The sequence below is a fragment of the Xenopus laevis genome, chromosome 8L (assembly GCF_017654675.1).
Source record: "Xenopus laevis strain J_2021 chromosome 8L, Xenopus_laevis_v10.1, whole genome shotgun sequence".
Taxonomy (NCBI): domain Eukaryota; kingdom Metazoa; phylum Chordata; class Amphibia; order Anura; family Pipidae; genus Xenopus; species Xenopus laevis.
Genome location: NC_054385.1, coordinates 3,387,271 through 3,415,008, shown reverse-complemented (window position 1 = coordinate 3,415,008; position 27,738 = coordinate 3,387,271). Strand labels below are relative to the sequence as shown.

The following is a 27,738-nucleotide window of genomic DNA, read 5'->3' as shown; positions in this document are numbered from 1 at the left end:
GCTGCGGGAGACACTGGGACACTCGGGGAAGTGGAGAGGCTGTGACGTCACTAGCGCAGGTGTCTCCGACCCGGTTCCTCCAGCAGGGAGAGCGCGACCCCCCAACTCCTTCACCACGCGCGTGCGTGCGTGCAAAGACTGGCGTGTGCGCGTCCCCGTTGCGCGTGCCCAGAACATCACATCAGCAGAGGGGACAGCGCTTTAGGCTCAGTGTCTCCAGCATCCAGCGCAGCGCAACCTCCTGCCTCCCCTCCATCCTCTACAATCTGCCCCCAGCCTTCCACCTTCTCTGTTGCACCTTGCAGGCTCTGGGCAGGACACTTCAGACTCAATGGTGTGGCTGCTGGACCTCACCTGACTGCAGGAGGACCCCCAATGTTTAAAGGTGAGACCCATTGGGGGGGGGGGGGAGCAGAGATGGGGCAGCTACTATCAGGGTCTGTTATGCATCAACTTTATTTCTTGACTCTGTCTTAAGCTTGGGGAAGACCACTGGGATATTCCTCCTTTTATTAGTGGGGTCCCCCAAAGACCAGCTGGCTTCTTCCCTAAACGCAGGGTGTAGCTGAGAACCCTCCGTGGACCCCACTATGTTTCAGGAATATACAGCCAGTGCAGGGTTAAAAATTAATCTTGACTCTTGCCCCTGTATAGCATTTGCATGTTGTGTTACTTTGTATTGCCACGTCCCACAATCATTGTGTTGGTAGGGTGCTCCTAAACACCCTTCCTATGCTGTGACTTTAACCCTCTTCTGTTTATGGTTGGAGATTGTTTCTCGCTGCTGCTTATTCCATGTTGTCCAGTAGATTCATTTTGGGCTGCACTGGGGTTGTTTTGGTCTTCCCCCATGGGAAATAAAAATCCATAGTGAGGACTTAAACACTTCCCCTTTAATCCAGATCATTTTTCCATGCAAAATCTTCCTTTATTTTATGCATGTCGTGGGTTCAGTATGATAGCAGGCTGTGGTACGCCTGTTCATGCTTTGCTTCCTTGTTATGAGGAATGAAGTCAGTTGTTGCGGCCGGTGAGTCTGATCCCACCTGTATATGTAATTTTCTTGGGTTTCATTCATTATTAGGCTTCAAGGTTAGTTTTTGTGCATTCTGAGTCAGGACTGCTAAATTTTTTTTAGCTGTTACACAAATGCAGGATGGACCAACTGCAGGGTTGCATCTGCAACACTTTCCACCAGGCTCCTTCAGCATAACCTGGTTTATATGTGACTTTTAAATCCACCTCCATAGTGTTTGTGCTCTGACCCTTGTTGGGACTTTCAGCATCCGTTCTTTTAAAAAAAAAAAAAGCACCCCCCCCAACTGGGAGTCCATTAAATCACAACTAGAGGAATAGGAGGGAGATTCATTCCTATATGTAAAGGTCAATGCATGTTGCAGTAAAATGCATGGCTGGCGCTTGGGATTATTTACGTTCTCTCCCATGAATTATTCTGCTCGGAGGAATAAGAGAGCGGGTGGGGGGCTCGGGTTACACTTTATTCGGTGACCTGTTGGGGAAATGGCATTGAGGTCAATCTGTTTTTTTTTTTGTTTGGCCTCATCAAAATTCCAGTTCTCTCTATTGAGGGAAATAACCTTCAACCTTGATGTTTTTATTAAGCTGTGGGTGTTAAACATATAGCTCTGCGGCTCATGGCAAGGGCATCTCTCAGTGGGTCCTCCAGCCGTAGGGTGATGCTCTGATGGTGCACTTACTGGACCCAGGTTCTTTGCAATTCATATCACTGGGAAGCTATGTCTAGTACCCACTACTAATGATGGAAAATGCGTGGTTTAAATTGATGGCACATGGGCATTAACTCAGCCCTAAAACTGCCCACAGCATGCCCAGACTGAAAAGCTCCAGTCAGGCGTTTCCCATACAAGTAAATAGACAACCGCAGGGAGGTTTAGAGCCTTAGGGTTGTTTATTTGAAATGGGAGCATAAATTTGCATACCAATATTTTAATTAATATGATAATGACCCATGTAGGTTTTTATTATCTGATGAGGTGTGGGTGTTGGTATTGTTAGTGCAGCCTTGCACCGAGGCCTTTATAGTACATGGGGGAAAAGTTCAGCCATATTGAAGGGGTGCCATAATGTTTCCCTTAGACAGTACAGTAAGAGGGTATAGCTTATTGTGTGCCCAGAACATTCCTTCTCTGTATATTTGTATTTATACATATGGGAGGAGGAGGTGCCATATTGATTCCCTTAGACAGTACAGTATGAGGGTATAGCTTATTGTGTGCCCAGAACATTCCTTCTCTGTATATTTGTATTTATACATATGGGAGGAGGAGGTGCCATATTGATTCCCTTAGACAGTACAGTATGAGGGTATAGCTTATTGTGTGCCCAGAACATTCCTTCTCTGTATATTTGTATTTATACATATGGGAGGAGGAGGTGCCATATTGATTCCCTTAGACAGTACAGTATGAGGGTATAGCTTATTGTGTGCCCAGAACATTCCTTCTCTGTATATTTTTATTTATACATATGGGAGGAGGAGGTGCCATATTGATTCCCTTAGACAGTACAGTATGAGGGTATAGCTTATTGTGTGCCCAGAACATTCCTTCTCTGTATATTTGTATTTAAACATATGGGAGGAGGTGCCATATTGATTCCCTTAGACAGTACAGTATGAGGGTATAGCTTATTGTGTGCCCAGAACATTCCTTCTCTGTATATTTGTATTTATACATATGGGAGGAGGTGCCATATTGATTCCCTTAGACAGTACAGTATGTGGGTATAACTTATTGTGTGCCCAGAACATTCCTTCTCTGTATATTTGTATTTATACATATGGGAGGAGGGAGGTGCCATATTGATTCCCTTAGACAGTACAGTATGAGGGTATAGCTTATTGTGTGCCCAGAACATTCCTTCTCTGTATATTTGTATTTATACATATGGGAGGAGGTGCCATATTGATTCCCTTAGACAGTACAGTATGAGGGTATAGCTTATTGTGTGCCCAGAACATTCCTTCTCTGTATATTTGTATTTATACATATGGGAGGAGGAGGTGCCATATTGATTCCCTTAGACAGTACAGTATGAGGGTATAGCTTATTGTGTGCCCAGAACATTCCTTCTCTGTATATTTGTATGTAGACACATGTGTGGGGACTGCCATTTTGTTTCCCTGGGCAGGCACATGTGGGGTATAGTACTTTTTTCAGGTGTACCATGGTGTATGTACACCCACATTGTGTGGCACAGCTCTTCACTTCTGTTTTGCATTTAATGTTTCCCTTTTTCTGAAATAATGCGATAATTCCTTGTAGTACCTACCCCTGGAGCCTCTGTAGGTACAATGGGGGAATCCTTATTCAGACACTCCCGAGTATAACTATGCATTTATTACATAAGGATGCAGAGAATGATCCTGCTCTGCACTGGGAATTGAGTTGATGGTGCTGCTTCGCTGGCTTTCTGACTTTTTAACAATGGGGCGTTATGATTTCATCCTGAAACCAGCTTTGTCACTGCCGCTCTTTCTGTACCCTTGTAGTGTCACGGCCCAAGGAGGAATCTCATTTCCATGAATCAATCAATCCATCCCATGGCCTGTCTCTTACAGAGGGAAGTGGGGGCCGGCATAGAGCGGCTGATAACCAACCAAGACTTTTATAAATTCAACTGAGGTGGAAGGATCTCCTCATATGAACTGAGACAGGGAGGCCGCTAGTGTCCCTCCTCATGAACTGCAAAATTTCAGGATGCTCTTGCGGTATTGTAGCTGTTGGTGAATAGGTGGTCATTACTGATGTAGGAGTTACCCCTTCTGGTATCTGGCCGAGATATTTATAAATTCCCCTGCGGGGGCGTCATGGGTGGGCGACTAGTTGTCCAGCACTGTCAACAGAGTTGAATATCATGAAGCCCTGGTGGAAGTTGACCTTTCAATATCCATTATTTCTCTCTGGCTCCTTATGCCCCTCACTAATTTCCTCTTCCATGCATTGCTAGTGCTACCATTCAAGGTAACAGCTTGTCTCGCTGACATTTTAAGCTCAGTGTATAACTTGGCTCTGTCTCATATCCGTAACCTTATCTGTAAGTGTCCACCCAACTGCTCCTCAATGATCAGCAGTTCTCTCATTACCTCTTCCCATGCCATTATCAGCAATATATACATACTTGTAATATAACTGTACATGTGCCGTATCGGACCACTGTAACTACATGATATGACCAACATCTCCTCCCAACCTAAGGGGATGCAGTTGACCCTCCCTTTGCTATAACTGCCCCTATTCTTCTGGGAAGGTTACCACTAGATGTTCGAACATTGTTGCTGGGAGTTGCTTCCATTCAGCCACAAGAGCATTAGTGAGTTTGGGCACTGATGTTGGGGATCAGGCTCATAATCAGGGTTCCAATTAATTTCACAGGATTTAATTGGGTTGAGGTCAGGTTCTTTCCATCTCAGCAAACCCACTAAATATGGACCGTGCTCTTCCCCAACTGGTTCCTCAAAGTAGTGAGCACAGAATAATTAGTAATGTCATTGTACCTGGTAGCCATAAATTGCCTCCCATTGAGATCGAGCTGAATGGGGAGCTGATCCGAAAAATCACTTAAAATATTTTAAAACAATATAAAATAATAAAATAATTGGCAAGCAGCAGCATGGCTTTGGGTCTGGGAAATGGAATCCGGCAGATTCAGCGCCAGCGTCCTGGGGCATTTGATATGTGGAGAGTTGAAAATAAGCAGGTCCTTGCATGGGAGTAATTAGGCTTAAATCCCATGTACCCTTTGATTCCGCAGAGCGAGCAGAGGAAAATAATTACATTGCCTAATAACGAGCAGAATTAGTGACAGTGATTTACTGCCGCCCTCACAATTATTCCTGACTTTGGAAAATAACGTTGTTGTTCGGTCAGAACACTGGGAGCTACAGGAGGGCAATGCCATTTTCTTCTGTGGCAGAAATGTGTAGGGGCATTGGCTTGTGTATCCATCAAGTATTGGAGCATTTATAATTTGTTTCATACCAAAAACAAGGGTTGAATTCAGTAAGGTATTCGTGTAAGAGTAACAGGCATAATTAACCAAATGATAAACTGAGGAATAAAGGGGAAGCACACCAACTGACTGACAAAGACCCGTTCCTTCACTGGATCCCACTGCAGCCAACATGGGCTTGATGGCAGTAGACCCGGGCTCAATCTATCATAGGGATGCTTAACTGCAGGACCATTGAACATGTATTTATGGGCCCAATATCTATTGGTATTCTAGGATTCAATGTAGGGGCTCATCTCACCGCTTGGAAGGAATGTGGCTGGACCTGTTGCCCCCTTATGTTATTTAAATCTTATCATGAAACTCGTCCTATCCTATGAATGAGACTGCTCTTCTTTATATGGATAGGTTCTTCTCCATTCTTCATGCTATATGATACTATTAAAGGTACCGCAGAAGGCCTGATCTGGCTCCGATAGATTAAGACCAGAATATCCCGGAGCAGAGGGATTTGCTTTTGTGCTGCTATTGCAAGGGTCCGGACGTTTGCTGTGATTATGCCGTAATATATACGCTTTGATTCTTCAGTGTAATGGATAATTGCAGGTCTGGTGTAGGGGTCCGTAGAGTGATAGATGACACAGTGGCAGATTGGCGCAATCCATCACCGGTTTACCATGGCTCTTTTGTTCCCCACCCCCTCCCATTTACTGGAATCAATTAAATGTCTGCAGGAACGGCAGAGCATTCATGGCTTGATATCTGACTTGCCCTTAAAAGTCTCTTCGTTTTTCATTTAAATGGGTGTTGCCTTTTATTTCACAATTTTCCTCTAATTTCACATAGGTCATGTTGAGTGTTAGTACTCAGAGGCGATCAGCAGCAGCACCGAGTACTAACACCAGTCCAAAACCATGATGCATATAGAACAATGATTGGCAGTGATTAGCAACCACTGAACAATCTGCTCATTGACTTCAGATGATATTATCAAACAAGTCCAAAAGCTTCAAGCTTCAGTTGAACTAGGCTTCCTGTTATCTCCTGGGCGGTGCTTTGATGCAGGGACTATCATGGAGCAATATACATAGAATCAGAGCCGTATTCAGAGTAGAGCGGCTAGATTTTGGCACAGGACCCCAAGCAATTACCTTTTCAAGTCGTCAGGGATGGAGCAGGCAAGATGTAAATGTGTTTAATCTCTCTGTTTAGATATTCAACGCGCAGTCATCCTGTAATGCATTCCGAGGGCAGGACAGCTATTTCCCTGGGGTTCGAGGAATTTTACGCTTATAAAAATATCATCAGCATAATTTATAAGACAAGGGCCTCTCTGTCTAGTTTACTGGGTCACCGTGTTGTATGTGTCCAGCTGGAAAATCCTCGCACTCAGGGCTCCATCGTCCCAGAGGGATCATTATAATTATCCAGATTCATCTTAATATGCAGACGGAGTGGACTGAATAGAAGAAAGGCCCATTTAGTACTGACCTTCCTCATGCTCGCTCCTCCAGAACATAGCTACTGTATCAATACAAACCCTGTGTCAAGGAGTCTCATCCATGGTGGAGAAGCTGGAGAGTGGGTGTAATGTCTAGAGGGAGAATGGCATAGGAGTCTTAGGGAATACAGTTGCCCCCATTCATACCAATGATATGGGAATATACCTTGGTTCAAGTCATTATTTATGGAAAAGGTAGAGTATATCAGGTCATTTGTGTTCTTGGACCCATGGAGGCCCCTCTCTATGTATGTGCTGCTGGCGCAGGAGATGGCTGGCATATGAGTGTCAACTCACAAACCCCTACCAAGTACATCACTGAACAAGGGGCAAGTATCATCAGAAGCCAGTGTAGGAGTTGTAATGGCAAGGGGGGGGGGGTAATTTGCACAATAAAGATGGAAGTGGTGCAGAAGTCAGCAGGTGGCCCTCAACTGTGACCATCATTTCCAACCCTGTAAATCTGCCAGTGGAACAGAAAGATCGAGAGATTGAGACACTGGAACCTAAGATAGGTCTGTCACTGTCTAGTGATTGAACCATACATCCACTCCTTTCCCCTAGGTACAGCTGGATTTTGGAATATGGAATCGCCATCATGGTAGAGCTCACCAGAAAAGTATCTCAACTTAAACACCCAGGATTTAGCCTCCAGTACATTTATGCACACATACGATTGTTGTCTCTAATTAACGAAGTAAGCTGGAAAAATGCTCTCCTGTGCCGGTATCATAAGCTGAAGAGAGAAGCCATTGCTGGACGGTCTTTCTGTTTACGGTGCAGTTCTTGTTTTTAAACAGGCTGTGCTGCAGTCCAGGAGTAATGGGGTCGGCACGGTATTGATCTCCCCAGTGCTAAAGCTCCATCTCAGAACGTAATCAAAAGATGCGGTGCAGGAGCCATATATTATCTCCATAAAGTCTACTGTACGTTCTTTGATTTTTATAGGTCTTCCGATTCTCACTTTTTTTCTTACATTCTGCTGCTCGAAAACCTGGTTTATATCTTCAGTGCAACTGGGGTTATTACTTAAGCCACATCAAAATCTCCTTCCTCGCAGGATCATATAGTAGCCCATACAACATGCAAATATTTCCTGCATTTTCTCCGTTCATGGAAAATTGCAGGATCCAATCCGGTCGTATTGACAGGGACTGTTCCCCTTTATATTGACCTTTGCTATGGTATAGATGGACCTATTGAAAGCATATTTTCTGTTGGGTTTTACTGTATGTTTTTGGATGATTACCCCCTCCTACTCTGCTTTTCTCCAGGTTGCAGTTTGGAACCGTATCTGGTTGTTGAGGACGTTCACTGACCCCAGCAACCAATGATCAAGGACAAGAAAACTACTCCCACTCCCCAATTCTGCTCTGTTTGCCCATACCTACGTATTAATACGCAGAGTAGTGTAGTGGGGTTGAAGGCTCCATCTCTGGCCACTTTTCCTAGCTGACGGCCAGGAGCAAGCGCAGTTGAAGCTGATCTGAGACTAACTTCATCCATGCATGGGTCTGGTTGATGATCACTTCCATCGAGCTGGAAAAAGTCAAGAGATAGGAGCTACCAACTCCACTTTGCATTTTACAGGCATATACAGTTACAGGCATACTGTATAGGGCAGTATTGGTGAGAACAGGTGGGACTCAGTAGATGAAGTATAATATACAAATGGGTTTCCTTGTCCTTTAAGCCAGAGAGATGTCAATGAATTCTGTTGTCCGCTTCATGCTAAAAGTTCCATTCAAGATAACTAGCCCTTCTCTGGTTCTGGAATGAGTGGTGTATCCAATGCTGGTTAATCAGGTTGATTTGTATGGTGCAGGGAAGCCTCCAGAAAGTGCTAATAAAAATGTACTCTTCCCGTCTGCTTGGAAATAAATCCCAGACCTTAGACGGAATATTTCTGTTGAGCGGTGGCAGAAATCTAATTTCCGGGTCGAATGTAAATGAGAATGGGGGGGGGGGATTCTTACAGTTTTGATTGGAAAGTAAGGGGAAATTAAAAAAAAAAAGGAATTTGTCTGAATTTTCAGTTCTCACCATCTTAAAGGATAAACACCATGAATTCAAGATTTCAAATTCGATTTGGCTGAATAAATTAGAAACTAGTGATGTACAAGATTTTTCCCAGACCCAACAACAGCTCGGCTAACCAAACTGACTTCTATAGCTGCGCTTGCCCCATCTCTGATTTAACCAGTGGGTACGGGTCAAACAGGAGTATATAAATAAGCATTGCATTGTCAATAGTGGGGTGGGACAGGGGTAGTGACGCCAGGCAGGGGCTGGACTAGTGGCAAATATGGCTACCTGACTGTGACCCACCGCCATTGGAGGCAAAGCTCGAACCCTGCCCAATCCATGGGCCAACCCAAACATCACTATTAAAAACAACTTCCGCTGCTTCTCTACCCCACCTACAATCTTAACAAGGGTCAATGTGTTAATATGGTTGTGAGCTCATCAAGGACAGCTTGTTACCCACTAGAAAATGAAATCCTTTATTTACTATAAGCTGATTCAGTGTTTCCTGTGCCTTGTGGGCTTGTGCAAGTAGTTAAAGGACTATATAGAACCGTAAGTGCTGGGCGGAGGCTGGAGGCCGTTACTCAACACCTGGAGGAGCAAAGACTTTCATGTTCTTTGTAGAAACAGAGACCTTTGTTATAATAGTAACTTCCCTGACATATTCCAACATGATGGATATTTGCCTTCTCTTGCCATGTTAGCTTATTGTGCTCACAAGTATAACCCCCCCACCCCCACACCCTCCTTTGTCTCGCTCGGCTCATAGAAAATGCATGCACATTTTTTCCCTTTCTACATGTCAGATCTTATATCCTTCTTGATGTACAAGAGCCGGAGCATGGGTGACCTGTTTACATCTTATCCTGTTCAGGCTGACGTGGAAAGTCGGTTTCTGTGGGGGTAAGGTAACAAGGCTTCTCTTCCAAACACTTGTATCCGGTGTGCAGAGAAGCCACTCTACATGGTCAGGTCCTCAGTGGGTCGCTCCATGTACAGCAAGAATGTGAAACCTTTAATGTTTCCCTTTCAGTGCTCCTTATATTATATGCATGGGGCTACATAAAAATCCCATCCACATCTGCTCCACCGTACTCGGATCAGGCTTCCAGTCTGTAATCTAATCAGATGTGTGATCTGTGTTGGATCATTGGACCCGTCAGTCCCCAGAACTTCTATTTGTGGAGGTAAAAACTAGTAGTGATTCTTTTCAGTGGAAAGCCCTTTATGGTATGTTTCTATATATGTGTAGCCAGCCTGAAGGCCAATTAGGGGGAGATTTGGGGTGAGTGTTTATTTGTGCCCTGGGTACCCCTGGAACTATAGCAGGGTGACTGTTACCCCAATGTTTCTATATATCTGTAACCTTGTTATGAGCTAAGGGGGCCCAGTCTGAAGGTCAGTTAGGGGGAGATTTGGGGTGAGTGCTTATTTGTACCCTGGGTACCCCTGGAACTATAGCAGGGTGACACCCCAATGTTTCTATATATCTGTAACCTTGTTATGAGCTAAGGGGGCCCAGTCTGAAGGTCAGTTAGGGGGAGATTTGGGGTGAGTGCTTATTTGTGCCCTGGGTACCCCTGGAACTATAGCAGGGTGACTGTTACCCCAATGTTTCTATATATCTGTAACCTTGTTATGAGCTAAGGGGGCCCAGTGTGAAGGTCAGTTAGGGGGAGATTTGGGGTGAGTGCTTATTTGTACCCTGGGTACCCCTGGAACTATAGCAGGGTGACTGTTACCCCAATGTTTCTATATATCTGTAACCTTGTTATGAGCTAAGGGGGCCCAGTCTGAAGGTCAGTTAGGGGGAGATTTTGGGTGAGTGTTTATTTGTACCCTGGGTAGCCCTGGAACTATATCAGGGTGACACCCCAATGTTTCTATATATCTGTAACCTTGTTATGAGCTAAGGGGGCCCAGTCTGAAGGCCAGTTAGGGGGAGATTTGGGGTGAGTGTTTATTCGTGCCCTGGGTACCCCTGGAACTATAGCAAGATGACTGTTAACCTAAAGTTTTATTTATCTGCATGCCTGACCTTACCAAATGTTGGGCAGAAAGAATCCCAAGGCACACAGGATAATTGCAAGCTGCGTGTTTATTGCATAGTTGAACTTACCAAATGTTGGACCACTTAGTGGGATTTGGTTTTAGCTGGTTGGTGTAATGAAGATTTGTAATTTAGAAATATAACTTTATCTTCTTTCATGACCATTGCTCCACAGGAACTGTTCCACTTCTTTTTCAGAAGAAGGGCAGCTGTTTAATTCTAGAACATGAAGAGAAACTGTGAAAAGCAAAGCATAGCTGGAAGAGCCTTTAGGCTAGATCACTTCTTCTAAACATTTATTACTAGTTATTTGCTTGACCTCATGAGTAAGTGCTCCCATAACTCCCTAAAGCTTGGGCACTTGAATAACTTTTAGTCCGAGACTAAAAATACTGCAGGTTTAGGATTCCAGAATAGTTTTGCTGTATATGTTCAGCTTTGATAAAATGATCAATAAAAATACAGAGGCTGTTCATGCGGCAGAGGAAGGAAATGTGTAATAAGTGTGGAGAGACACAAGAGTTATGTGCAATCCGCCAATTCGCTAGGCTCTGTTTAATCAATATGTTGACCTGCTGCTAAGGGGCCTATTAGAAATAGAAATTGGATGCGATAGTGAAAGATTGCTGGTTTTATTCCCCAGATACACATGAACACCTTTTGCTGATGTAGCTTGTCACAGATTGTATTCTTGTAACATCCTAACCAAACACATTCCCTATATTCCTAGTCTAAAGTATCTTGTGGTTTGTTGACCTTGTATTTAATGGTAACTAACATAAATACATGTTGATGCCAAAGTCATGATGTGTCATATTATGGAAAGACCTACTGTATTATCCTGGACGAACCTCAGGTCTCAGGACGTTTACATCATGGACCCCATACCTGTATGCTGAAATTGATAAATATCTCTTTCTCACAGAAGGCATTTCCAGCCCCACAATTGCCTATATGGTCAAAAACTAGGTGGCCATTGCAAGAGTGCCATGTTGATAATCATGTTAAGAACCTTTGGTGGCCTTGATGCATGATGTTGCTGATATCTAGTGTTTGGTGTTGTTCAGAATGAGTTATACCTTTACTGCCCACCCTCTTACTGCTTGATGATGGGTGAGGAACCAGCAAGCAGATAGACCTGTTTGATTATGCTTCTGGTCATTCTTTTGGTTCATTGTTGTTTATTTTGGCCCTCTGGCCTCTCTTCTCTTGCCCCCTGAGCTTTAAGTCCAAGCCAACAGCTAGTGTGAGGCACTTTTTGGGTTGTCTCCATGTTTGACTGTTAGTATCTGGCTTAATTGTTCTAGAATTTCAATTAGAAATAGAAGAAATTGGTACCAGGTAGATAGCATATAATGGGAGTTGATATGAGGAATGGTGATCATTGGAGAGGCTTAGAAAAAGAGGGAAATGTTAAAGAACACTCTTGACTTCTACAAATTGAGATCCTTTGTTTACAAGTCATTGATTGTCGAGTCACTTTCAGCTAGTTGACCCGATTTATGCCATAGACTGCAAGGTACGCCACAGTGTGTGTCTGATTGGCGCAGCTAACAAAACAGCCGGTGATTGAGTGAAGCACCTCTCAGAAAGAGCAAATCCCTGTATTTAATCAGCCGAAAGAGCTCTACGATATTTCTTAATGAAAAGGCTTCCAGGTTAATGCAAGAGATAGTTACTCTGCCGGCAGCTACAGGAAGGAATTAATAAGGGAATTATGTACCCCTATGTAAAATCGAAGGATATGACAGGTCATTGAAAAGTTCCATGGCCATATAACCAACCTGCAGGGTTGGCCATGAAAGCCAGATGTGACCTTGAGGTACATAAAACCTGTTAATGGGCATGCTTGGGGCATAACAGGGTGTAGTTGAGGAGTGATTGAGTCATGCCATGGGTAATGTTTTATTATTGTGTATTAATGTTATTATGGACAGTCCCAGTCCCATTTTCGATCCATCACTGGCTTCCTGAGTTCAGAGTTTGTGCAGAGCAATTGATGTGCAAAGGTTCCGTTGAGCTGTGCAGACACTTTCCCTTTTTTCCCTTCATGTTAAAAGTAAATCCGTAAAAAAATTGTAAACATGTTCCAGCTCTGCCGAGAGACACAGAGAGCGGCAAATCCTATCCCTCTCGTCTGCAACAAACAACCTGATCTATGTCTGCTCTTTTCAGATTCCAGCACAGAGCCCTTTGATGCTGAGTATTTAAGGGGAATTATGGCTCATCAGCAGGTTGCCTAATAACTTATTTCTGTGCAGAGTGAAAAAAATCTACCATCCCTTGGTAATTACATTCCCTTTGCTCCTCATTTTAATGTTGTCCATTGCTCCCCCAGTGATGTTCTGTATCTCATTTTACAGAGCCTAGAGCTCCTTACACATCATGTTGTGAATTGTAGCAGGCAGAGAGGGCACGTTATGTATTTAAGAAGCTCAATCATGTTTAACCTATCTCCCCTTGTACTACCATAGAATGTAGAATCCACAATGACTTGGCTGCCTGACGTGCTTCGTAGCTTTTGCATTTCCTACTTTCCACAAGTCTAGCACTGCAGCCAGCATTCAACCATTGCTTTTTTTCTCTCTGCCAAACAAAAGCCTTCATATCTCTTCTGCTCTACTAGTTCCATAAGTCCCAGTCATCTCCAGGCCTTATTGAAGATGTGGTAAAAGTATGGGGAGACCTGCCTGTCAACATCTCATTCCAAAGCCATGGTGATTAATATAAAGTTGCTGCCTCTACCCTTCTGGGAAGGTTCCCTCTAGATGTTGGAAAACTGGATAGGATTTTGCTTCCATTAAGCTACAAGAGTTGTAGTACGTTTGGATCATGTGCAGCTCGCAGTGGGCATTCCAGTTCATCCCACAGGAGTTTAGTTGGGTTGATATTAGGGTTCTATATAGATCAGTTACCACTAGATGTTATGTTGGAACATTGTTCCATGCAGCCATAAGAGCATTAGTGCAGTTGGCCCTTGATGTTGGGTATCAGGCCTGGCCCACAGCTGGGTTCCAATTCATTCCACAGGTCAAGTTGGGTTGAGGTCAGGGAAGGGATCTGTGCAGTCAGGTTCTTCCCATCTCAGCAAACCCATTCTGTACATTATGACAACTTTCTTGTCCAATGGATTTATAATGGAGTACATTGTCTGACTAATGTTGAAGGGGACACAGATACAGATCAGGAGCTCCGTGAAGGTGACTGGAGAGCCATCTATACCCAATTGAATTAGTTTTCAGGCCTTACTAGTAATTTCATTGCCTGCCCAGACTACTAACAATCATTAGCTACTACAGTGTATAGCCTGCCTGTAATGCCATAGTGAAGGCTGCAATGTACACGGACAACAGTGCAGCCGTTAGCTCCATTCATGCTTATAGATTTGATTTAGTCTGCATGAGGCAAAGAATTAAAGGTATTATGTGAGTAATTCAATTAGTCTTGGGTTTATAGCCTATAATTCAGTGTCTGGCCAGAATAACAAACATCTGCCATATGTCAAATGTTTGAAAGTGCATGGATCAGTTTGATCACATGTGGAAGTGGCCCCTCAGTTACTGCAGTGTTGCAACAAGTTGACTGTTGCCACACAGTATTACCTTTGATATGCCTCTATCCCTTCTTATCTGTGGTTTATTTGGAGTCATTTCTTGACTGGTTTTAGCCTGAATATTTTTGTAGAGGTAGAGAATGAAGAAAGCAAGAAGAGGAAAAAGTTGAGGAGAAAGGGAAAGGGATGGAGGGAGATGTAAAAGGCAGTGAGAAACTAAGGTAAATTGAACATGAGGTGATGAGAGAGAAGGGAAAGAATGGATGAAACGGTTTGGGACAGAAACAAGTAGCAAAAGAAATAAGAAAGAATGAGAAGAAATGGAGAAAAGTTTGTCTTTTTGGAGAGCTCTGCTCAGTTGCCGACTTCTTGAGTATTGAGTGTTGTTTCTTTTTAAAGTTAAAATTGAAATAGGAGAAGGAAAGAGGAAAAAAAGAGGGAAGGATAAAATGGATGGGTCAAGGGGACATATTAGGAAGGAGACAGGGAGTATTGAAAGGGAAATGAGAAGGGTGATGGGAGGAGAGGGAGAAAGGGATCTCCATAGGAAGGGAGGGGTGAGAAGGCAAGGGTATTTGGGGGAAGAAAATAGAGGAAGAGAAGGGATTGAAAGAAGGGGCAGCAGAAGATGGTTGGCTTCTAGGCAACAGAAAACCCAGGATAATCTAGTGTTGAATGTTTTTCTGACTCAAAATGTCCCACCTATAGCTAAGCCTATGGTTTTTGGATTCCCTACCTGGGAAGTTAGATACAGCCAAGTGATGGATGACATTCAGTGCAATTAAGAGAGTAAGACACCCATGTAAGCACCCTTGCACCAAATTCACCCTTGCACCGTGAATTTGGCACTTGTGGTCTGTTCTGCTTTTTAATCATTTTTGAATATCCAATTTTACCAAAAATCTCACAGCTAAAATTTCTCATACTGGGTTTGGTGCTATATAGCATATTGAATGGGATATCCGATTTCTAACTGCAGTATCCACTACCTCTGTCAGGTGGACAATATGGCAGTGTAGCGTTTTCATTTTTATTCCTCAGCCACAGCTCCAGTCACTCAGAAGAGATTTCCAACACAGAGGCATTATGAAGCGGAAATATGAAGTCGAGTCTGAGCAGGTCAAAGAGCTTGGTTGTTCCACTAGAGTACACTGCATCATTTGCTGTCAGATTGATTATATTAGGATGAAATGATCAGATTGAAAGTTCCGTCTCTTTGTTACCGTCCTTCGAAGTGATCTTCATTGATTAGGGCAAACCGAGAGACCTGTAGCTTTAGAAATTCAACAGGGCAACTGATCACTTAAAAAAAGGAGTCTCAAGGAGCTCATACACTATATTTGCCTTTTTTTCTGCCCTATCCTTCAAATTCTCCTATTGGATGGGGGAAAAATAAGAAAAATGAAAAGAAATATCTCAGTATTCAAGCAGAGTATGAAGGAATCAGGAGAATATCATTTTTTGAGGAACAGGAGCAATTAAGCAGAAAAGGAGCGGATGCTGATGGCAGGTGTTTTGCGTGGAAGAACACAACAGACTAATTACTCAGAATGAAAAAACAATCAATTTGATTAGCTGTAAACTTTGCGTTTCAGGCCAGGAACAGATCAGGATAAACCAAGGGCACAGACGTGTCATTAATCACAGGATCTTAAAGTATACCAATGCGTTTCCTAGTAATTTAGTATTAAGTATGGAAAGTCCTAACTTAAGGGGGTTCACTGTTCTTTCCTTGTTTCTTGTTGTGTGCCAACTCAAACAAGTTTTATCTACATGTCAGATTGTACTGTATCTTCTTGATACCAAAGCTGGAGATGCTGCTGAAGACATTGGCGCAAGGTGAGGTCACAAAAAGCCTTTTTGGATGGCAGCTACAGTAAAATGAACATGGATTTACCATCAGTAATTTTGTTTACCTCCATGAAGGTTTGGTGCACAAGCATCTGATCTGTGTCCCTGCCTGCTTGCAGCTGCTTTCATCAGAACCATGACCCACAACATTCCTGCTGGGTCGAGGAGTATCAATAAACCCACACACGATGAGTCACTTCTTGATGCCCCTCGGTGACATTCTTCCCACGTTCCATGCATTGTAGAAACCGTTGTCTCCATAAGATCAGTTTAATTTCCATGCAGAGAGATCGGTCAGCAAGAGAGATAAAGTGACTCTTAATAATCGGAACTGCTATAACAATCCAGCTACTATAAATTAGTGGTTCCTGACGGCATGTTGGGGGCATGCTCTGCCTATTTAGCTAAATGTAACCTTTAATATTAAACCTAAAGGTTATTGCAAATTCATTGGTGCTTAATAAAGTTGCCCAGGCCTTTTTCACCAAGCGATGTAATGTGACTTGAGTGATGAATTAATATGGTCATAAAGTGCAGTACGATGGAGTTACAAGCTGCTCTTTCACGTACTCGCTTTGAAAAATGCCGGGAACGGTTTATTAAATCAGGACTGGAAGGTATGATTAGTAGAGACATTCTGGTTTTGGTTAGCTTGTTGGTGTACCAGCCTCCCCTACTAGAATCCTCAGCACTGTGACTAATAAATAAGAGTGTTTGCTGTGTGAGACATGGAGTAACCATTGCTGTTATTTTGTGATTTTAGAACGTCTTTAAAAGAAAAAAACAAAACACGCACACACAATTCCTTGGTGTGGAGACTCCTGAGGGCCTGTATGATTACATAATGCCTGTAGAGCAGCCATATGGACTTGCATTAGAAACAGTCTATAAGTGGGTCAGTGATTTTTTTTTTTTTTTATAAAACAGCTACTTGGTTCATCAGCAGAGCTGCCTTCCAGGGAAAAGGGAGGATTTCTGAAAAGGAGATTCCGGCTGTGTGGATTGGGAAAATCTTAACATGTGCGTTCTGAATGCAGTTACATCTCATTGTTTATAGAGGGAAAATTCACTATGCTAAGCTAAATGATATATTTTAACACACCAGTGTATACCTGGGGTTCAGGCTGGGCCCCCTTAGTAGATAACCAGGTTGCAGATATATATAAACATTGGGGTGTCACCCTGCTATAGTTCCAGGGGTACCCAGGGTACAAATAAGCACTCACCCCAAATCTCCCTCTAACTGGCCTTCAGGCTGGCTCTCTTTAGCTCATAACAAGGTTACAGATATATAGAAACATTGGGGTACAGTCACCCTGCTATAGTTCCAGGGGTACCCAGGGCACAAATAAGCACTCACCCCAAATCTCCCCCTAACTGACCTTCAGACTGGGCCCCCTTAGCTCATAACAAGGTTACAGATATATAGAAACATTGGGGTGTCACCCTGCTATAGTTCCAGGGGTACCCAGGGTACAAATAAACACTCACCCCAAATCTCCCCCTAACTGACCTTCAGACTGGGCTCCCTTAGCTCATAACAAGGTTACAGATATATAGAAACATTGGGGTAACAGTCACTGTGCTATAGTTCCAGGGGTACCCAGGGTACAAATAAGCACTCACCCCAAATCTCCCCCTAACTGGCCTTCAGACTGGGCCCCCTTAGCTCATAACAAGGTTACAGATATATAGAAACATTGGGGTAACAGTCACCCTGCTATAGTTCCAGGGGTACCCAGGGTACAAATAAGCACTCACCCCAAATCTCCCCCTAACTGGCCTTCAGACTGGGCCCCCTTAGCTCATAACAAGGTTACAGATATATAGAAACATTGGGGTAACAGTCACCCTGCTATAGTTCCAGGGTACTGGTAAAATATATGCAGTCTGGGCCCCCTGTTTGAGAGCCTCTGATTGAAAAACTGAACTTCACAGTTATGTTCTCCTGAAATGGAAATCAAGTCAGGGGCATTGCACATACCTCTACTGTAGCTGCATCTGAAAGTAGTGCACCTAATGAAGCATATTAAAAGATGGAGAGAGGGTGTATGTACTTTGCTTTAGGTCACAAGATGTAACTGAAAGACGAGTGTGGGAAGAGTGTGAGACTTAAGACTCACTTTGAATGTAATAAAGCTTTTAAACTGTTTATGGTCCTTTGGGATGGATTAAAAATTTAGTAGGATCCATGGCAGCACATCTGACATGCACAAGTTTTTCTGTGCTCCAAATGCAAGACTTTCCTCCTTAGTTTCGCCTTCTTGCAGCTAAAAGTACATCTCTCGGACTTCTGCTCTCAGATTTTTTTGGTTAGTATGTCCTTTATCATCAGTGGCATCATGCCAGTCTCCACTTTGGTGCTGGTAGAACCACACAAGGCTCCTTTGCCACATTCAGTTGTACAGGGAGAACATGTTGGGCACAGCAGCTCCTCCTGCTTGCGTTATGGTTTCTTGATGAGTTCAGGCAGAAAAGCAGGAGATATGATTTTGAGATTGTGATTTTCAGAGCTACACAAATGGACTTCATTGCCTTCTGTATCTGAAGCAGAAAACCCATCTGCATTCTCTTTGTCTCACACAAGAGGGAACCAGCGACCGCTTTTGGATACCAGTGCATTCTTTGGGTGGCCTGTAGACAGACACAGGGTTTGTTCACTCTAATATTCCTGTTTATATTGTACTTTTCTTTATAAAATATCTAATTCGCACTGCAGTGCCATGTTTACACTATTGGATATGGTCCATGGCTGCATGGTGTGTTGGGATGAACCGTCACTTGAAGGCAAGAGTAACTGCGACAGAATACTCTGTTGGTACGTGACAGTTGTGCAGAGCTGGTGCTGTAATACCAAAGGGTTGTGTTGTGGTTTCCCACACATTGAGATGGGTACAAACTATGGCTCCCTCCCTCTCTCTCTCTCTGTAGCACCATACATTGGCAGTTGTTGGACAATCACAAAATGTGAACATCTGGAGAATTAGCAACTATAGTTTGTGTTGGATAGAAATCCTGAAGGTTTACTAGCCTTATGGAAGAACACACCTTAAGTGACTAGAAAACCTACCTACACAAATACTGAGCGAGCTTTTCTTCACGTTCCCTTGTATACGACTGGTAGGACCTTCCCTCCATTGCACAGACACTATGCAGACAATGGAGACTGATAATGTACCAGAATCTCTCAGCTGTTGCTTTTAGGTTCCCAGCAGTCGATAGTTTTTGGCGAACTAACATGCACTGTCTGCTGGCGCCGTTACCGAAATCAGCAAGTCAGCTGCAAGTAGTAAATAGTGGAATTGCTGAAATATTTATTGTTTTGGCCTGTGAAGCTGTTATTTCCCTGAGTAAATGGGTGTGATCTGGCAGCAGGGTGGATAATCTGAAGCATCTTCGCCCCCCAAAAAACATATTATACATTCTGGTTGAGAATTCTGGTATCACCAGGAAGCAGTGGAGTGCACTAGTACAGCCATTATGGCACGTATATTGTCTGTCTGGGTTCCCTGAAGGGCAGCTGTCAGGCTGAATCTGTCTATCCGGTGGTATCATTATCAGGTCATAGTGGAGGGTCCCAACAGGCTGATATGACTCCTTCGCTTCCCTTCCCCAGCAGACATGATTTATCATATATTTAAGGGCAGGCAGGAGAGAGAGACTCATCTTATTTTATTCCTAAGGGGCATGGAATTATTTCAGTAGTGGAGGCAAACTTCGGAAAATACAGCTACACTGTAATTGCCTCATATTTACCAAAATGGCATTCTGTGGGTCGTGGTTATTGTCACACATTCCATTTTTCAACTGCTTTAGCCACCTGAATTAAGACGTAATGCTCTAGTTTTACTTACTCGTTGTCCTTTTCTGCACTGGGCCCTAGAATGTTCCCTCTTGTCGCTCCCCATGTCCTACGGGAGAGCAATAAACATTACATAGGACTTATGCTGCTGCCAAGGGCAATGCACATGATTTGACTGCCTGCTATGCTTTAATTACCTACTGGGCCCATTGTACACTAATTATCAATAAATCAGCTCAACAAAGATAATTTGTTACCTTCATTTCTTTCTTTGCCTCTCTGAGGTTTAATTATCGGCACCCAAGTGAATAAGACCTAATTTACAAAAACTCATAACATTTCCAATTGATCTCCTTTCCCCCCCAGTCGTTTGGAATTGTAAGCTCCCCGCCAACTCCTGCGGTGTGAAAAGCCAATGAAGGTGGTTTCCTAGGCTTACTGGTTTATCGGATATTACCCAGTCACTGGTCGGGCCAGTTGAGGTGGCTGTGTGACATGTGACATTTGCTGGTATTTCTTGTGCTGGTTTATTGTTTCTCTCTCACTCTATAGGTCCCCAAGGGGGACTCCAAAACTAACCTCTTTTCCATGTCCAGACTTTTCCAGTTCTTGAAACTGACTTTAATTTTGTTTCAGTTTGGCTGAGCGCTAAAGATTTGGTTGAATCAAAATCCTGCAAAAAATTAAGATTTAGAGGCCCATTTATTGAAGGTCAAAGTTTAGTGTTATCAGAGCTTTCTGAAACCATGATTAGAGTTAGAAAAAAATGCTAAACAATATGGAAAAAAGTACAAATACCTCTAAAACCTCCAAAAAATCCTAAAACCTGAATGGTAAAAAAAAGGTCCAATAGGATCAGCACAGCTCCCACTGGCTTCTGTAGGACCTTGGCTACAACAGTTTGCTTTAGAGTATTTTTTACACTTAATACATCTTAATCAAATTAAAAAAAAACACAAATTATTAGAGAAAAATTTGAAAAATAGAAAAAAAGGAAATCCAAATATCCATAAATAAGCCCCTTAGCCAAATCTTGTATTCATTGCATCCTTAACGACAAGCAAGTGGGGCACCAAGTCCATAAAGAATACCGAATCCTCCACCAAAGATTTTAAGGAATATCCAAAGGAATCTGAAACCTACGTTGTTTATTGAAATTGTTATGACGAAATTCCATCATGTGTTCATAAAAAATATATTCAGTTGTCCATAGCCCTAAAGTCACATGACATGGGTTGGACTTGTTTCAGCTAAACACAAAGGATTACGTGCATTCCTACAAGCCATGTTCAACAATTAATAGTTTCAAGGGGGTGGATTAGCAGCATTTTTTCTTTTTTTTACTGGTTCTGGTATAATTTTATCATTATACACCCCTCCACCCAAAAATTAGTAATCTTGTTGCCCGCATGACTTTAATTAAAAAAAGTTATTTTTTAATAGTACTCACCTTACAGAATTCCTTGTTCAGAAGTGTATGGATTTTAGCAGCTTATTTGTGTTTATCCATGCAAAATCTCTTGATATACAACAAGACGCGAGCGTAGGATCTAGACGTTGCAGGGCAGCCCTTGTTTGGTCCTATTGGCAGCTGAACTGGTAGAATATTTGAAGCTTTTTTTGGCGAAAACAATATCAAGGGGAACATCTACCTCTAAGCCCAGCGTTATTCATCACTCTTAGTTTCATAATTCCGATCTGCTCTTCCACATCTGCACAATATAGCTTATATTAAAAGCAAATTATCTTGGCGTTAAATATATATGTTTTGATTTGTTCTTTGCCCTTATGTGATGCAGTGTAATTCTTAGTGGTTGAACCATTTGATCTTATTTCTTTCCATTTGATTAAGCCAATTCTGTAAGTAACTGCTAAATTAGTATTTCTGTAATGTGAACCAGTGGTGTAACTAAATCATACTGGGCCCAACAGCAAATTAATTTTAGGGCCCCAACATATCCAGAGGGGTATTTTACGAATATATGTTGAAATTGCTCATAAATTAGGGCCTCATGGGGCCCCCCTGCAGCTGCAGGGTCTGCTTCCTCTGTAGTTATGCCCCTGGTGGGAACTTAAACTACTCCTAAAAACTTAAACTAATAGAGACTCCAGGCTCCCTTTTCCAGCTTTTAAGCTGCCATCTGAGTGGAAGAGGGTCTGGGGAATTCATGATGGATATACTGGTTGGGCTAAAAAATTAAAAAAACGAATCCCTTTCTCTAGGACCCCTTCATCACTCCCTATACTCACCATCCGTTATCTTGCACCTATTATAAAAATTGTGCAGTGGGCTTAACAGGTGTCATCTCTAATGCCGCTTCAGATCCTTATCTATCTAAATTCTCCAGCTGAAGCATGTGGAGTTATAGGAAGGGAGCAATGGAGGGGCCCTGAGTTTGTGGGAAGGATTTTGTTCTCCTTTTAACAAGCTTGGTTGGGGCAAGGATTGACATACAGTGTGAGAATTTAGGGGTGGAGGACTGGACAAGAACATTTATGTACTTATTAAAGGTCAAGCAGCTATAGCCAGTGATGTGCATGTCGTGTTTTGGTTTTGGCCACACTCTTCCAGATTAGCAAGGAAAAATCCCAGTATGTGGTGTTTCACATAAAACACATAAAAACTAATTGTAAATGGCTTCTGTCAAGGTGCTAACACCTTATTCATATATATATCTTCGAAATGTGCCTTCAACCAAGAAAAAGTTGTGTTGCCGCTATAGATTTCCCTTAATGCATTCCAAATCCATTGCATTTTAGCTCATCCCCCCCCCCCATTGGATCAATAGCTTTAGCGTAAGTAGCCATTAAAAGGCCCACAACATCAGCTGCTGGACATTCCCATTTGATAAATCTTTTCTTTGTGTTTTAGGTGGTTAATGGAGAGAAGGTCGAATGACAGCCGGGACTGTGGTCATCACCGGTGGAATATTAGCGACTGTAATCCTTCTCTGTATTATAGCCGTTCTCTGCTACTGTAGACTCCAGGTACGTGCAGTCCTGTAAATCAGTGGACAGTAGGCTGACACGCCGTTTTTTCTGTTCAGTCTTCCCTCAGTGTTTGTTGCATGTCATTCCTTTTGCCCAAGAATACTATTTATTGTCATTCTGACATCACAAAGGGCAAACATGGCAGAGAGAAAGGAGTAGAAATGGCAGAAATTGGACATAGCTATTCTACAAATGTCTTCTAGGTAAGCCTGTGCTTCATTCATTGGGTAGACATTATCTTTATTCAGTGGTAGCTAGACATTTATACTTTAAGTACTTAACCCAGGTAATTAGCGAACCGTACTCTTGAAATCTATGGTGGTAAAGCCATTGGAAGTGTTTCTTTTATGGTGTGAGAAAATGACTGAACTGAACATTGTGTTTTGCTACCACAGTATTACTGCTGCAAGAAGGAAGATTCAGAAGAAGATGAGGAGGAACCTGACTTTGCAGTCCATTCCCGTTTCCCTCCTATGCACAACAACCGGAATATAGCTCTGGCAAATGGTCCTTCCGTATACTCCTCACCTTACAACAAGAAGCACCAACACTGCAGGAGCGTCTGCCAGGGTTGCACCCACTATGAACCTCCAGCCTTCCTCCTGCACCCCCCTGAGGAGATCCACAATGGAGGGGAACGTATTGCTTACAAGACGATCAGCCAGGAGGAGATTGAACTTCCGGTTAATGTGAGCAATTTGCAGCTTCTAAATCCCAACCGCTTATCTGCCATGAGAGAAGCCTTTTCCCGCAGTCGAAGTATAAGCACCGATGTGTGAGGCCATGGAACCACCAACTGGACTGACATGATCCCAGCAGCAACTCTGTGCTTTGGGCAGCGTAACGGTACCAATGTACCAGAGAGAAGTCTATTCCCACAGCCACAGTATAAGCACTAATGTGCGAGGCCAACTGGACTGACATGATCCAAGCTACTTTGTTCTTTGGGCAGCCTAACGGTACCAATTATCTGAGCTACACTGTTCTATGGGCAGCCAATGGTACCAATTATCTTCTTTTTAAATCCATCCCTTAGGCTTGTGGAAAAATTGATGGAAAATTAAATTCCCAAGCCTTTCTAAAATGAGGTGGATAATTCCTCCATTTGTGCAATGAAGCAAAAAGAACAAATAAGAAAGAAAAACAAAAAAAAAAAGCACAGTACGACTCCTATAGCAAAAAGCTTTCCAGCCAGTGCTTGTACTCCCCCACTCCGTTCATAGTTCTCTGAGCTTTTTCATGAAGTGAAATGTGTTTTAAACTGATGAATGTATTTATACAATATGTACAGAAAACTGTTCAAATCTATAATCACAAATAGTCGGCAAAAAAAGAGAAAGAATTGCATTGAGGGTGGGAAGGAAAATATTGAGGAACCTTTCAACTGAAACGTGACAATTTGAGAGATTTTTTTAAAGCTATATAAATATCAGAATGCTAGGGGGTTTCCCTTTTGTGCAATTTTGTATCTGTAATCACAGGGGGGGTGCTGCAATAATGAGTCAGTATTGCTTTAAAGGTTGAATTTAATCTTTTTTTTTTTTGGAGAAGTTCTTCCATTGTATTTTAATACAAGAGTAACGTATTTTATGCGTGAATGTAGACGAGAATCACCGAGTGAAAGGGGTTGGGGGGGGAGAAGATGATTGAGATTTTATGCAGCAGAGGAAGTAAATGGCAGCTGGCTCAGGAAGTGACATAATTAGATTTTAAATACAGTTAAAGGTTTTTAGAAGTGGGGTTGGGCTCTATATGAAGGCAGTTTTTCGTACGCTGGAAAATGACATAATAAAAGATTGTGTGACTAGTTGCTTATATTGTTGGATATCCCCATTTATATTATTTAATATGGATGGTTGCGTGTCCAGTTGGTGGTAACCTGTGCCCTACCCCCCTGATGCTTCCTCTTGCATTCTTTCTAATTGCGTAGCAGAGAGCAGGGAGTAATGACCTGGGCATGGACAACCATGCCCATGTTGTCAATGACATTGAAAAGCTCTAGTCAAGTTAATCGCTGTACCTATTGTTCTTCCAATATTCTTACTCTCGAGCACCAAGGACTCTACTGCATAATAATATCTATGGCGAAGTTTGCCAGGTAGGGGTGTCTCTCTCAGGGATCATGATCAGACGAGGGAATGAATACTATCACTTTGTACAGAAGACCATATTAGAGTCATACACAAGTACAAGCCATTTACCATGACCAACGTCTTCAATATCTTGCAGTAATCCTTATGGGCATAAAAGAAGAGGCAAGTGACCCCAAGGAGCTCCCCAAAAACTGCTTCTTCTAATGTTGGATTCAGAGATGTTAGATTCTAAATTTTAAGTTTCCAAACTATGTGCAGAATCTGCAGATCCACTACTAATAAACGAAATAGTTTCTACAAAATTTGTGTAACAGTATTTTCCCAAAGGTCAAATTCAGGATTTCGTTCCTTTTGCAACAGTTTCTCTTGAAAAGTACAAAAGCATTCAAGCGGTTTTCAAGTGCCGTTTTGATTCAAAAAGTCAATGAAAATCTATTTGGTCCAAGTAGAAATTTTCTCCAACATATATTAAATTATTTGAAAAGTTCTTTTTCTCTTATAACAGTGAATCTGGCCCTTTAGGTCTCTTAAAAAGTGTAAGTTATTGAACAATATATTTGCAACATTTATCTAAAACATCATGTGACTTTTCTCCACTCAAACAAGTAAGTCAATTTTTTTCCAAATGTCCCATTTTTGCCCCTAATTTACATATGCAAATTAGGGTTAAGATTCGGGCCTTTCACAACGGATCAGTAATTCGGACAAATCATAAAATAGTGGATTCGGTGCATCCCTAGACATTTATGAGTTGAACTTTGCCACATTGACTGAGTTTATTTAAAGCCTTGGGACAATGAAGCCAATAAATCAGATAATGATGAGATATTTCGTGGAAAAATTCAGCTTGCATACAAAGAAATTTTGTGTAATTTGTAGTTTATGACATGGCATTTTGGCACAGATTTAATTTACAGACTTGCGAAGTACTTCAAAAAAAAACGGCCTTCAAACAATGCAGACTGATTTATTGTTAACGTTCCAGTGCACTTTATTGTGTGAGTTTTGTAATGACTATAAATTATTCCCAGAAATGTCAAGCAGAGTCAGTTTGAGATGCCTCATAACACAATGGAACACAATGGCAACTTCCTTGAAATTCTCCGAAGATGACACACAGACAATTATCCAGTAAGTAAAAGATTACTCCAGTTTCGACATTATTATATAAAAACCTAATTTTCAAATGTCGGAAAACATTTCATCTTGGTGGGAAGCTGTGGAAGAAACCCATAGTAATTGGAAGATATATCTAGATCAGAATGACAAAGTGCAGTGGTGCATATGGAGTTGGTCACAGACAAATGAAATGATGATTAATGTGTTTAATTAGTGGACAGCTCAAAGATTTTAGAAAAATAGGTCAGATAGCTGTCACATTACTTTCTTATCAAAACCTATTTTGGTTAGAAATGAAATTTAGCCTTGAATTAGCCTCTTCAACTCTGCACAGCCACCCAGACACATTAAAGGGGAACTGTCATCGCTACCAACATGCAACCAGAATATAGCGTACGTTAAAAATTTTCATTTTCAAAAGTATTTTTTCAGTTGTTTTTGAGAAATCAGTAGCTACGTTTTTCCTGCTAAAACAACCCAACCATGCTTTTTGTCAGTAGTGCATTGACAACATATTGGAATCAGCCAATAAGAGCAGAGGAAATCTGTCAGTGACTCACAGCATGGTAGGTTGAGCAACTCACAAACAGATTTTCTAATCTAAACAACAGTTTAATGGACGATTTATGGGAAGTTTTAAAAATAATGATAGTTCCATTGAAGGGTACTACCTGCAATTGGACAGCCTAAATAGGTCAGGAGTTAGCAACTTTCCAGAAATATATATTTTTCTAAGGAAATATCCACTTTTGACTTTTCATTTATCATATATAATCGTATAGCCGTTTTTATCCCTTTTATTCAGTTGCTTTGTATCCCTTCTATTCAGTTGCAAAATATTTTAAGTAAACTCCAAATTTATTCTGGGGTAATTGTTATCGACAGTATATAACAATAAATGTATGCCAATGGACCAAAAGTTTAGGGGAAAAAATATTGTGTTAAAAATGTAATTTTGTGTTACCGTTTTCTTCCTGTTTACCTAATTTATTTGGCCCGATCTCTTTTTCCCAGCCATCCATATTTAATGTGCATACGCAATCTACCAATCCAGACCCATTGTGCGTACCACCCTGTACCCAGCACGTTTTTATTGTGCCCCTAAAAGGTGTGACATTATCCTTGAGAGACTGGGTGGTTGAACTGTACAGATAAAATATGAGGTATAAGAGGTAAGGGCTAGATAATGTTGCAATTAGACAGAGGCAATAATAAGCTGGCCGGTAACTTGCTGCTGATGCAAAGTTAATGACAAACCTGTGACGAATACACATTTATTAAAGGTTTTATGAAAGAAATCTCACGCCAAAGGGGTGCTGTTTAGGGCTTCCATTTTACATTGCGACATCATCGGGTGCTGAAGGAATTCATCAAATGACTATTTTAGAGGCAGTTTTTAATGCTCCAGTGCAAAAGGCAAATATCTTACATAACACTACAAAATATTTTATATAAATATATATATGTATATAGTAATATATAAGGATGTTAGAAGCCGGCAATGAGTTCCTTGGTTATGTAAAGACACAACTCCTTGGTGACTTCTACTATCTTCATATTTTACAACTGGGGGTACATTATTTTTTATATTGCCCCAGGCTGATATCACTAAACACCACTTACAAGGATATTTTGTACAGTTGAATCATGGCTTCATATATTTAAGGCATCGCAGGTAAGACATTGATACTAGTAAATATTTCTTCTGGTCTGGTTTATTTTGCTTGTGTCCTACCTTTGCAGGGAAGGGTTCCTCCG

General features: G+C 41.9%; 1 protein-coding gene across 1 annotated transcript; it reads left to right on the top strand.

The window, feature by feature from the left end:
• Window positions 1-174: 174 nt before the first annotated feature.
• On the top strand, window positions 175-25,793 carry fam163b.L (family with sequence similarity 163 member B L homeolog). The gene is made up of 3 exons (XM_018229467.2): window positions 175-385; window positions 22,650-22,765; window positions 23,164-25,793. Exons 2-3 carry the CDS (start codon window positions 22,673-22,675, stop codon window positions 23,545-23,547), a joined length of 477 nt encoding a protein of 158 aa, XP_018084956.1. The 5' UTR covers window positions 175-385; window positions 22,650-22,672; the 3' UTR covers window positions 23,548-25,793.
• The last annotated feature ends 1,945 nt before the right edge of the window (window positions 25,794-27,738 follow it).